Below are 13,137 nucleotides of genomic sequence, written 5' to 3' on the forward strand. Positions count from 1 at the left end.
CTTCACTGAAAATGTAATTTCAATGTCATTTGTATGTTTTTCCAACAGCCGATCAGCTGCCAATGTCAAACTTAGTGGAAACAATGACACAAACAAACAAACACACAAACAAAAAATAAAAAGCACACATATTTCCGCCATATAAATCGTGTCTGGTGTTACAAGATTTGTGCTGCATCTGTTGAAAAGCAGATGAGTTGCAGATTTTTACTCTGTCTGCTTCACTTCTCATCTCTGCCACCCATTCTCCTCTTTAGGAAAGAGCTGGTCTGCTGCCAACAGTAGACAGAATCTCATTATGCTACTACTGAAAACACCACTGGTAAGTTGTTTTTATCTACATACACAATGCATTTTTAGAAATTATAAACATTAACATTTGACAGCCAGTCATTTCATCTCTCCGGTGACATGATTACAGCAACTCTGTGACAAACTGAGCATTTTTATTTGAAAGACAGGAGAACAGAGCATCAGATGGGAATCCCCTCACCTTGTCTCAAGTTGTTCCAGTCTACACTGGAGAAGAAAGAGTGACAGCGCAATCCCTGGTAACCCAGTCGCTCTTTAGCTCCACACAGCAAGCTCTGCACCAAGTCAACAAACTGCTTAGTGACATGTGGCTCCTCTGGAAATTTTAAATAACGCTGTGGGCAAACAGGATGAGCAAACAGGACAGACTGATTAGTTATTAAATAATTCAATCTGCATATCTTATTGATTTTCCCAAGAGTACAAAGTTTATTTATTCAATCTTCTATTTTTGCAGACAGTCTGTGTACCTGGAAGTTGAGAATGTTGTGAATGGTCTTGGTAGAAGTGCCATCAGAAAAAGGCGACTTGGCATAGATCATTTCATAAGCAATGACCCCAAGGGACCACCAATCACACTCAACCCCATAGGTACTGTGAGAGCCATTCATGACTGCCAGGACCTCAGGGGAGAGAAAATCCTGTGTTCCGACAGGCACTGTAGGTGTGGCCACCTTAAAAAAAAAAATAAAAAAAAGAATAAAAAAAAAAAAAAAAAAACACCTATACAACGTTACTGCCAAGGAAACTGAAGTTAATTTATAAACCAAACGTTGTAATCCACTTACAGTTTTATTAGCAGACAACCTGGCAGCTGATCCAAAATCAGCCAGCTTAATGTGACCAGTCCGATCGATGAGAATGTTTTCTGGCTTGACATCTCTGTAAGTACATCGTTTGGAAGACATCTGATACTGCGTTTACACAGCTGTTTGTTACCCACATACTGTAATATGTCTACCGTTGTGAAGATAATGGTACACATTTGTAAAGGTCATCATTATTTTATACAACATACTATCACAATCAGAATTCAAAAGAAAACCAATTTAGTGAAAACGTCATAGATCCACCGGGAGGTCTGATTTAGCGGCCAGTGTCTTACCTGTGGACGTAACCTAGCTGGTGGACGGCATGGATGGCCTCTACTAGCTCAGCCAAATAAAACTGAGCCATGGATTCATCAAAATGATCCTCATATCGGTTCATTAGGGACATCAGATCACCACCAGGTAAGTACTCCATCGCCTAGGAATATACAAATATATGCATACAAGAAAATTGTTAGAATATAACTATGACCAATGACCATAATGAATGAATTATGAGTATGCATATTTGAATTTGATAGGTCAAGTGTGAGAAGCTGTTGCAACACTAATAAATGCCTATAAACATGTCTATATTTAGAAGGAAAATAAAGTAACAAGTAATGGATGTGTTTGAGCTTACATCAAAGTTCTGTTCAGTTTATGCTTATAGGGAATTTCTTCTCATTATAGATTCCCTTATGTAACAACCGGAGAGTACTACTGATACATCTGTGATACTGCAGTCAAAGCACTGCTAAAAATACATCAAGAATAACTGCAAAATCCCTCTGTAGCTTGTCTGTGATCACAGAGAGAGAACATTTACAGTCAGTACAACATGCTACAACAACCATCTCATTTAAGATTTTTAGTTTGAAGATCTGTTTCATTTACGGTCATACAGACCATCTTATTTACTGTCTGAACCTTTAAAATGAACTGTTAAAAGTTGATTTGAGCTATATGTTTGCAACTACGCAACCTTAACAGGCGAAAGCCCCTGGCGCATGAATGGTCTGCAAGTCTGAATGAACGGGAGCATTCTCTAGTGTTACCTAGCAACTGGGTGCCTCTCTGACACACGGATAAAGATGGATGCTTTGTATTTTCCTCCATGCTCAGTTAGTGAGCAGGGTGAGAAAGACAGGGAGTGAAAAGAGGAAAAAGAAGAATTGAGACAGACAAGCAGGAGGCATGAAGGAAGATATATATATAGGGTGAGAAAGAAAAAAAAGGGCAGTATTCAATGTAAGGGTTTCCTGCACAGGAAATGCTGTTTTCCCTTTAAACTAAGCCAGTCCAAGTCATCAGAGAAAATATAGATTTTGTGAGGTTAACAGCCATCACAATGATTACACTGTGCTCTCTTTGTGAGATAAAATGACCGTGCTTAACAGCAAAAAATGGGATCATGGGACGAGCATGTTTCCACTCTCAACAAATTTCAAATCATTAACATTCATTGTTAATTAAAATAAAAGACGAGATACACTGTGTTACGTGTGCAATCAAAACACTAAAAGCAAACCATACACTGAGCAAGTGATATAACTTTTTTTCCTCCTATCACTTATCAACAGCAGCAGTTCCTGGTATGTAACATTAAGAAGTGCAGCTTTGCCCAAAGATTGCCCACAGCACTTTAAGGTCCAGTTAAGAGAAAAAAAGAATATCATCAAGTATTTTATTGGCCTGAATGAAATCCTGGGATTCATTTATGAACTTTTTGTAGATTATTTTTTAAAACCCTGTCAAAATGTTGCAGGTAAAAAAAAAATAAATAAAAAAATCTGTGCTTATTACATATGTTGACAAATCCCATATGTTCAACAGCACTATGCCCGAGCCTGTTTATATACATTCAGAAACACTCTATATTAATACATTGACAAAAATATCCCTTTTGAAATCACATTGAAATTGCTTGTCGTTCTCTCCAGAATAAACAAGAGCAAAAATAAATAATAATAAAACCATGCTGAGTTGCTTTTTGGTGAAGTTTAAGCCAACCAAACATCACCATTTAGTTCACTGAACTCATCCAAGTCAGCACTTAGTTCATGCATGACAATGTGCCAACCACAAGTAAAAATTTATAAATATATTTTGACAAAATTTAGGAAAATAAAATAAAAGTGCCAGGGATAGATATAAATTTTTAAATTCATATAATAGACTATGTGGGGAAAAAATAATGATTTATGATCAACAGAAACATCTGTATCATTTAAAAGTTATTTTTTTTTATTAAACTCAATACTAAAAAAAATGGCATGGCACGCAGATGAGCCATATCTGCAACTGAGCACACCAGAATGTACCTCTCACACACACATTACCAGCATCACCGAAACAGCTCTTTCACATTTGATTTATCAGCTCAGTGATGGTTGGAAAACCACTGATCTGTTTCCTACCTGGCATCGGGAACCAAAAACCCACTTTACAGTACATGCACTTTTGTGCAGTTAGCATCTATTTGCAACACTAGTTCTAAATAATAGAATGAATCTAACAGGATCTCATTTGGGAAGCAGTACCTGTTCAGAAGCCACTTTGTGCTCTTACCAAGCAGATCAGTGAACTTTGTGACTGCATGCTCACTGAAGAGTGTCTGGTCTGCAAAATCCTCTAACCTCAGATCAGCCATGATATATCTGTGTGTAAGCATGGCTGATAAATTAGGTTTATTAGTGGATGTTCTGGTGGTAAACCTACCATAATTTCTGTGATAGATAAGTTGTATCAATCATGGCCATCTTCCGATTATTGGCATTAACAACCTTTTTACTATTATTCACATTTCAATAAGAAGAATTTGGGGCAAGGCGAGAGACAACCACTTAATAATATGGACAAAAAGAATGGCTAGGATTAACCATAGTTCATGCTTTAAAGGTCTAGCTGAAGATAGATCTTCTTCCTCCATACTGAGATCTCTAAAAGAAAAACAGATTGGTGTCAACACCATGGGGCTATTTGGCGAGAATGTCAGGCACAGCTGGGTGCATAACAGTGACAGAAGTCATGTGAGCGGATAACAGTACCCAAGGATGTTATGTGCATTGCAAATAGACAGGACCTCAGAACCAAGCCTTGAGGCACTTCTTTGGAAAGGGAATGGGGTATGGATGTTGTGTGGGTATGGACACACAAAGAATGCAAGATGAGGCAGGATTCAAACCACCCATGTGGTTTGATTATGATGCTCTTTTCAATTGATGTTAAGATGTGCCGTTTACCATGTTAAAAGCTGCTGACGGTCTAAAATTATACAAACAGAGCACTAAGCTAGGGCTGGGCGATATGACCTCAAATCAGTATCATGATTGATTGAAAACATGTTACCTCAATTAGAATTAATTAGCAATTATTTTAGTATTGTTTTATTTTTAGCCTTCATAGCTAACTGAAAGTTTTTGCTGCAAACATTTTCATAATAGATGAGCACATATTGGCTTTATAATAAGTTAAAGGAAGCACACAGTTTAACTATATATGACCATTTAATGAATATTTTTAAATATATTTAACAGATAATTAAAATAATTGACATGAGCAAGATTACATCAATTATTGGTTCTGAATGTCGGCTTTGATTCATTTTCGATTAACTGCCCAGCCCTACACTAAGCTGTAGCTCTAGCTGCTTTTAAGGTTTCTAGCAAAGGCAACAGAGTTGTTTTAGTTGAGTGGCCACTCTTTGTTTTGAGAAGAAATCTAAGACTTGGTGCTGATTTTATCATTGCAAAAAGCAGCTTTGGCAGCACTTCTACTGGATGTGAAGGAGCACAGGATATCCCTTAAAATTAGCTGGTTGTTAGATTGACTATTTACTCTCAGCAGCTGTGACGCTTCAGTTTGCGGAGGACAAGGCAGGTTAGAACGAGCAGGTTTTTAGTGGAAAAAGACACCGGCTGTCCTGACTTTAGTTGGAATTAAAAAAACAAAAAACAAACGTTAAAAACAATATTTCCAACACAATACCCCAGCTTTAACACACTTCTACACACACACTGTTTACCAAAAAGTACCAGTTTCAGCGCTGATAAGAATATCTTGGGAAATGGGAGTGTAAAAGGACACTTAATGGAGACCACAGCCAGGGTAGAAGTGTGTTCTAGGTTTGTCTATGAGAGCCAGTAGCTCCACATACAGTACAAATAATTAACACATGAGGCAATAAAGTGTATACTGAAGATGAAAAAAAAAAAGTATTGAAGCACACAACTCAACAAGTGTTGAGCTTCATTTGCATTTGATGGCCTGTCCAAGTGGATTCTCATATATAAACTGGCTGGTCTTCACCAAAGCAGGGCCAAACACAAAGGTTGGCGGTAAGGCAAGGCTAGTTTTATTGTATAGTACATTTAATGCACATGCCAGTTCAATGTGCTTTACATAAAACATTAAAAGCATTACAACAGGGTGCAGGAAGCAATAATAAGTGCATTAAAAACAAACTTAAAAAAAATCAAATAGATAAAATGCAATAAATAAATTTCCAGTGTTGGGAATTAACAGCTGTTTTGATAATAGGCAGCAAATAGAAAGGTTTTTATCTGCTGAAACTTTTAGCAGACCTGCTGTTTTCTGGGAGTTTGTTCCACATGTGAGGAGCATAAAAGCTGAACGCTGCCTCTCCACGTTTAGTTCTGACTCTAGGAACAGATGGGACCCTGATGACCTGAGGGATCTGGTTGGTTCATAACGAACCAGAAGATCCTGAATCTATTTTGGTCCTAAACCATTCAGTGCTTTGTAAACTAAGAGCAGGATTTTGAAGTCAATTCTTCGACAAACAGGAAGCCAGTGAAAGGATCTGAGAACTGGAGTTATACTACACGATCTACTTTCTTGGTCTTAGTGAGGACTCGAGCAGCAGCGTTCTGGACTAACTGCAGCTGTCTGATGGACTTTTTAGGGAGACCTGTGAGGTCAGTGTTACTGCTTTCAAAAGTGAGTCTCTTACTATAAATAATGTATTCTGGCTGAGTCATGTACTTCCATAAAGCCTAAGTTAAATTAACAACATACAGCCTTAGTTTTCTTTCTTAAAATAGGTACAATGTGTGAACATTGATCACAACAGCTTTAAATGTTCAAAGCTTTAGGGGCCTCCTGTGCTCTTTAGGGGATGCCCTTGGGGGTCCTGGACCCCAGCTTGGGAACTACTGCCTTAAGTGATAATAGGCTGACCTCACAACTGTCTTAATATAACTGCTAAAATTCAACCTGTAGCTCATACCTGTATTAATACAGCATGGACTACATTAACCTCAGCTTATACATAATGATAGATTACATCCATCTGAATACACCCTTTCAATTTGTAGTACAAAAAGGTTTATTTTGGGGGCATAAACTCAAATTCCCCTGTTTAATTAATACAACAACCAGCCAAAACACGAAGGTGCAATTAATTGCTATAATTGCTTTTAGGTGCCATGAAGCATACAGATATAATTGGGGGAGTAATAGAAAAAGTAACATTGACATTAGAGCAATGTTGTGAGTGTATTCCCTAGTTAGAATTTTAAAAACTTAAATCTGCAGTTAAAAAAATATCCCTTGTAATAGATGAGTTGGATATAACAGAGGTGTTTTAAGCACTTTGCTGCAAATTTCACTGAACTTCAGGACCTATGCACAATATGAATAACTACAATTTATGCATTTTATATTACAGAATGTAGGGCTGCAACTAATGACTATTCTGATGGTCGATTAGTCACCGACTATTAAAACGACTAGTCGACCAATCGGATTGTGTATCTCATAATTATTAAATGGATCTTATTTCACTTTCAGCTTTGAAATCTTGCATGAGGTTGTTATGTACATCTGACTTGTCTCCTCTTTAAGTGTTCGAGCATTGCAGACGTACTTCCGTGGTACGCAAGGTCCGCTATACAAATCTGACATGTATTTAATTTATTTTCTAAGTTTAACGTGAAGTTATTTCAGACTTTTGACGTCCTCTGTCGCTGTTCTATTCCCCGGTCGGCCGCCATATTTTTACCCTGGTGGACTTTATTGCGCATGTGCAACTCTCAGCAGAGATTAAAAAAAAAAAAAACGACGATGTCTCACTCTGTGGGTTGTTTTTTTTTCTTTGCACATGTGCGTGTTGCAACTCTCAGCAGAGATAGGGAAGAGAATGATGTCTCACTCTGTAGGTGGTTTTTTTTTTTTTGCCGATAATAGTCGACGGGTAAATTAGTTGTCGACTATTTTCATTGTCGACAACGTTGACTAATCGTTGCAGCCCTAATAGAATGTGTATGTGCCTTTTCTACATTTTCATCACCACAACTTTACAGCCTGCCCTACACTATGGTAATGTACGAAAGATAAAAAAAAGAGCCTTCCGACACTGAGAAGTGCATCTTCAAAATTAAAACAAAAATGCAGAAGCCTTACCAGGTAGACATTGTCTTTATCCTGGAAGGCATACAGAAGCTGTGGGATCCAGGGACCACTGTTGAGAACCAAAATCCTCCGTTCCTCCTCATGAAAAACCACCTGCAAAAACAAAAATCACAAAGGCATTCAATCAGCATAAGTATGTGTAATGCAGGAAACACAAATTAACCAGTCTAACATTAAAAATATAGAACATTCAGAAAATTAATGTGCTTTTTTTACAACCCGTTTGTTTTTTTGAATTTTGTTAAACAGTTTACCATTTGGTGAAAATGAGTATTGGCAGAAAATTTTGCTGATTGTTTCAAGCATAGTAACCATAGACAGAATGCAGAAACATCTGTGGTTCAGGCAGCATCATTAATGCCTGCTCTGTAATGTTTGAGACTACTTTAGTTAATACAACTTTGTGTGTGTTTGAACTTTGTCTGAACCTGTTAAAAAACAAAAAACAAAAAACAAAAACAAAAAGATATAGAGAACAGATGCATAAGATATATCAACCGTAATTATCCACAAATTAATTACCTTGCTCTCAAAATAATGCACATTATGCATTGAAATCTTACATCAGCCTACCACTAACATAATAAACTTCTGATGATCAGAATTCACATCCTTCTTCTTGAGCCTGGGCTCATGCAGCTTGTTCTGTAAGTGGATTGCCATTTACATTAACCAAAGTAGCTGCAGGTGGCACAACCAAAACATTTCTTGTTCTTTGAAATTGTGTCTCAGATCTGTCCCTGTCACAGCTCATGTACTATTCTGACTGAGATCTGTTCCATTACTCATATGCCAGAGAGCACAGCTGTGAAATAACACACCCATGTTCGATTCTCTAGCATTCAGCTCTACGGCACCTTCCAGTGGGGCATTTTAACAAAACAATTTTGGAATGGCAAATATATTTAAACACAATTAACAGGAGCTGCATAGACAGTGCTAAAACAAAGCTTATACAACATGCTTGTTACTGCTAAGGTCTATTATGCAAAAAACTAACAAAATCAAAGTGAAAATTTAGTTTCAAAACAGTAAAATTTGGGTCAAAATGAGGACTCTTACATTTTCTTGAGTGCGTAAGACTGCCTTTTTCATCACTTTAAGTGCACAAACATCTCCGGTTGTCTTCTCTCTCACCACCTGTACTTCAGCAAAGCGACCGCGGCCGACCACTGCACGAAGTTCAAAGTCATTGAGTCCTGGCTGCAAGGCTCGCAGCTCTGAAATTGCTTCTGAAACTGTTTCACAGGCACAAACAAAGATATTTTCAGATGTAAATATCTAAACAGCATGCAAAATACTAACTAGAGATAAACAGCTTAAACAGCTACATGCACATACTATTGGTTTAGGTACTCCATATTACTGACATTAGTAATAACCTGGCCTGACTTGTGTTATAAAAAATGCTATTATATATAATAATATTTTTGCACACAAATCAAATTTGTGTGTAAGATGTAAGAATAACAAAAAAAAAAGTACACATGATGCTACTTTAGAACTAAATATCTGGATGCATATATATATTTTCCCCCACATTCATACATTTATATAATTTTTCTTCAAATTATTTTATTCTTTATACCTGGGATTTTGCACTGAACTTGAACTGCACTTAATTTTATTATACTTGCAAGCATGACAATAAAAATTTCCGATTTTCAGTAAAAGTCTCCTTATATTCTGAAGTATATAACATAATTTCATAAAATTAAATAGTCATTTTTATTATGATATAACCTTAAAACTATGGCAATTGGTGTAAAGTCTCAAAAGCTGAACCAATTACAACCATACCTTTAGAAAATTAATCAGCTTCGAAATCAACTCAGACTTTTTTTTTTTTTTCCTTTTACAAATTTGTGAAATTTATGCTTACACTTCTTAACAAACTTTGCCACGTGGTGTATCTTCATAAGATCTGGGGAAGTGCATTCTTCGTAGAGTAGCAGCAGAGCTTCCAGAAACTCCTCCCGTCCTAAAGTGCATCCTCCCTGCTGCCCACACAAGTCGACTCTTCCCTTGAGAAAATACACAAACACAGGAAGGGAAGTCAGCTACTGACTGCAGTTACTGCAACTAGTTTCAGCCTGTTAGCACAGTCTGAGACAAATAATATATTCATGTCAAAGCATAAGAGCAAGTAAACAATGCATTACCTGAAACACCTGGTTGAGCCGCAAACTGCGGTTGGTAATGAGGTCCGCCGAGGAAGACAATGTTTTCAGGCTTCCCTGGCTCACGTATTTGAACTTCAACATGGCTTTAACACGTATATCCTAAGCGAATAATACACAACCAGTGGAAGTTAAAATGCAGCTCAATATCGGAGCTATGTTACGTACAGAGCAGGCGTCGCATGACAATTCGTCCCTTTAGCTTGTCATGTAAAGTTAACGGTAACAACCGTCAGTCTATGACGTCGCTAAACAAGCAAGAGCGCGGCACGTGTCAAGTGTCTTTCATTCACGTCTACAAATAAAAAACTTTGCGGTTTAACAATACTTACCAGACTGCCATGTAGGAATTAATTATATTGTTTTTACATATGCACGCTGATACGCCAAAGACTTCGCTGTTTTCCTCTCTATCACTGAGTTTCCGGGTCAACTTTCAAATTTTGCGCGTTTCCCGCCTACCTCACGAGCCTGCTGAATGAAAATGGCCGTTGATTGGATATTAGATTTTATGTGGGCGGGTCTAAATGTGTGCGTTTAACCAATGACTGATGGCTAAACACCATGAAACGCTTCCGCTCTAAGCAGAACACTACTTCTACTTCTTCTACTATAAGGAGAGATTAGTTTCAAGTGCTGTACCTCTAAAAGTTTAAGTTTATACTGGCGTTTTATATAGTTTATATTATAATTTTTGTTTCACCAATCATTAAAACCCCATTTTGTGAATATATTCACATAATGCTATTTAAGTTAGAAAGCAATGAAGTATTATTTACACAAAATATAATAATACGTGTCTTCCCAGTTTGGTATTCTGTCCATAGCTATTTTCACACAATTCCTTTCCACAATTGTTATAGTTAAATTTTCAGTCTTTTCCCCTTTCTCAACTTGAAAAATAAATTAAATGCCATTTTAATGCCCATTTTTATATACTCGATTTGCCTAAAAGGGATTTAGGAATAATAAAAAGATTTGAACATAGTCAAACTCAGGGCCAAAACCTTTATTTCCAACAGAGATACATGCTTCATCATTTTCAGTTCCAGTTTTCCAAAACTGCATGGTCAAATAGCCTAAACTAATAAGGAGTGAGGAAGATAGGTTGGGAACTGACTAGTCGCCTTCAGCTTTTCCCAGCTGCTGTGGGAGTTGTTAGAGGTATGCAGTTAAGGTTGGGGTTGAGTTTGGGATTTAGGAGTGGGGTTAGGATTAAGGTTGGGATTGGGTGGTGTAGGGCCAGGGGCAGGTGCAGGAGCAGGGGCCGGGGCTGGGGCTGGTGCAGGGGCTGGAGCTGGGCCCGGGGCCGGGGCTGGGGCTGGGGCAGGTGCAGGGGCAATATAGCACCCTCTCTTATGCCACTGCATGTCCCGCACACGTCGGACGGACTGGATCTGAGGTGCAGTGGCTCCCCAATCATTCCAGTGTTTGAAGTCTCCATGCTCAAACACGTACTGGCGCCCTCTGTAGCCTGGATACATGTATCCCACCCACCTTCAAAGGGAAGAGTATTAAGATTAAATTTCAGGACTAAGAACAACATTACATTTTTTTTTATAAAGAATATATAGTAATTTAATTCTCCTTTACAAAAATATATGAAAATAGTTTATGACTTTAGTTTTGATAAAGTGGCAGCCATGCTAATATCTGTGCTAATATATGTGATTGTATCTTACGTTCCACTGATAGCCTTAGCACTGGCCACACGGTCCTGAAAACCATAAGCCCACAGACTGGGGACATCATCATCAACGATCTCCATCTTTCTACCTTCAAAGCCTGCATTCTCAAACAGGTGCAACTTGTGATCTGCACTGTCCTGCAGAGAAAGAGCATGTTTCTGTATATTCAAGTGTAATCCATAAGTGCTCATATTACATTAATAATTAAATAATATAACAATGTAATATAGAACGTATTCTAAAACGCAAAAGTCTACAGTTGGTGTAATAATGTGCACTGACCACTTTCAAAGGCCTGAAGGAGCTCAGATTGTAGCTACTCTGGCAGTTGGTCCAGGTGCTCCAGCGAGGATACTCTCCTTTCTCAAGCACAAACTGCTCTCCTGCAAAACCAGGTCGCTCAAATCCCACCCATCTGACAACGTTAAGAAATTACATTAAATGTAAATGCATTTATTCAAAGCAAGACAAAAATATCAGGATTGATATTCAAAAGCAACTGAGTCACTCACGGTCCCGACTCCACAATAACTGAGCCAACTCTTTGTGTCTTCTCAAACACATCTTTACATTCACCAGACAACTCCACCTTTTTTCCACGAAAGTTTTCAAATTCAAATACAGCCAACTACAAAACAGGAAGAAATCAAAAGTTGAACAATTTAATGCAAATCTGTGTGTTTCTGAGGTCTTTTCAGTCCAACTATGTGTTTGTATCATTTCCAAAATTAACAGAATTGTCCTCTTGTTAAATCTGGTACCTTATATGTGGCTCCTGCCCCTCCTTGTCCCTTGTCTGCAGGCAGCTGGTCTGGGGTTCCCTGCTGTTCTGTCATTTTTTTCTAAAACAAAACAAAACAAACCCCCCCCCCCCCCCCCCAAAAAAAAACGAAAAAAAAAAAAAAAAAAAAAAAAAAACCCACAGCAATTACATTGTTTAGTGTTAAATTTACAACAGGTGGTAGTAAGCAACATGATTTCTGCTGAGTTTGAACGACATCACTAATGGATTTCAGTAGCAGGTAAAATATAAAAATGCAGAAAAGCAGATCTTGCGACTTTGGGAGGACCTCAGACACATGCAGGCCTGTGACAGTTGGCAAAATCTAATAATTTGTAATATTTTTGCTACTCACACATCTATCAGGAACACATTTGCACACATTTTTGCACACAAATCAAATCTGTGTGTAAGATGTAAGAATGAAAAAAAAAGAAAAAGTACACAATGCTACTTTAGAACCAAAAATCTGGATGCAAATAGAATATAAACAAACAGAGAGGCCTGTCAGAGACAGGGATTATCTTGACTTTTCCATTTACCTGGATGGCTTGTGCTTCACTGCACCCCGAACAAGCCACGCTCTCCGTCTTTCCTCTGTCTTTTCTTTCTGTTTCTGCCTGTCTCTGTGTGAGGATGTGTGTGGTTGTGGAGGCCTGGCGAGCGGTTGGTGGATGCCAGTGGGGGTATTTATGGTTTATTTCTGGCCACAGCAGCAAAAAGCCTGTTGATGCAGCAAGTCTGTCGCACCCATTGTGTCCATCACACTGCTTCTCAATAGGCTTGCCCTCTGTCCCTGGCACACTGGCAAGCGTTGCCTGGCTCTGCCTATGCTGCCATCCTGACCATGATCCTATAGTGGGCACAAGCACTGACTGCCAGCCAAGAGAATGGACAGAGATCAGTCTCACTCAGCAGTATTGGCCCCACCC

General features: G+C 38.3%; 2 protein-coding genes across 9 annotated transcripts in view; both read right to left on the minus strand.

Moving 5' to 3' along the window:
* The window catches only part of cita (citron rho-interacting serine/threonine kinase a), a 43,877-nt gene extending 33,720 nt beyond the window's left edge, over positions 1–10,157 (minus strand). For all 8 annotated transcript variants that reach the window (XM_041981005.1, XM_041981002.1, XM_041981006.1 and 5 more), the window contains exons 1-9: positions 10,069–10,157; positions 9,719–9,838; positions 9,439–9,580; positions 8,619–8,794; positions 7,548–7,649; positions 1,418–1,560; positions 1,101–1,194; positions 783–986; positions 494–647 (exon numbers count right to left, since the gene is read on the minus strand). In XM_041981005.1, the coding sequence (XP_041836939.1) occupies positions 494–647; positions 783–986; positions 1,101–1,194; positions 1,418–1,560; positions 7,548–7,649; positions 8,619–8,794; positions 9,439–9,580; positions 9,719–9,820 (1,117 nt within the window). In that variant the 5' untranslated portion in view covers positions 9,821–9,838; positions 10,069–10,157. The remainder of the gene's footprint in view (positions 1–493; positions 648–782; positions 987–1,100; positions 1,195–1,417; positions 1,561–7,547; positions 7,650–8,618; positions 8,795–9,438; positions 9,581–9,718; positions 9,839–10,068) is intronic.
* Positions 10,158–10,730: 573 nt separating this feature from the next.
* On the minus strand, positions 10,731–13,094 carry LOC121635886 (beta-crystallin B3-like). Its single transcript, XM_041979282.1, has 6 exons — positions 12,748–13,094; positions 12,186–12,266; positions 11,937–12,052; positions 11,707–11,839; positions 11,419–11,561; positions 10,731–11,233 (listed from the first exon to the last, which is right to left on the minus strand). The coding sequence occupies exons 2-6, from the start codon at positions 12,258–12,260 to the stop codon at positions 10,909–10,911; spliced, it is 792 nt and encodes a 263-aa protein (XP_041835216.1). The 5' UTR covers positions 12,261–12,266; positions 12,748–13,094; the 3' UTR covers positions 10,731–10,908.
* Between the last annotated feature and the right edge of the window lie 43 nt (positions 13,095–13,137).

Source organism: Melanotaenia boesemani, chromosome 3, assembly GCF_017639745.1.
Source record: "Melanotaenia boesemani isolate fMelBoe1 chromosome 3, fMelBoe1.pri, whole genome shotgun sequence".
NCBI lineage: Eukaryota > Metazoa > Chordata > Actinopteri > Atheriniformes > Melanotaeniidae > Melanotaenia > Melanotaenia boesemani.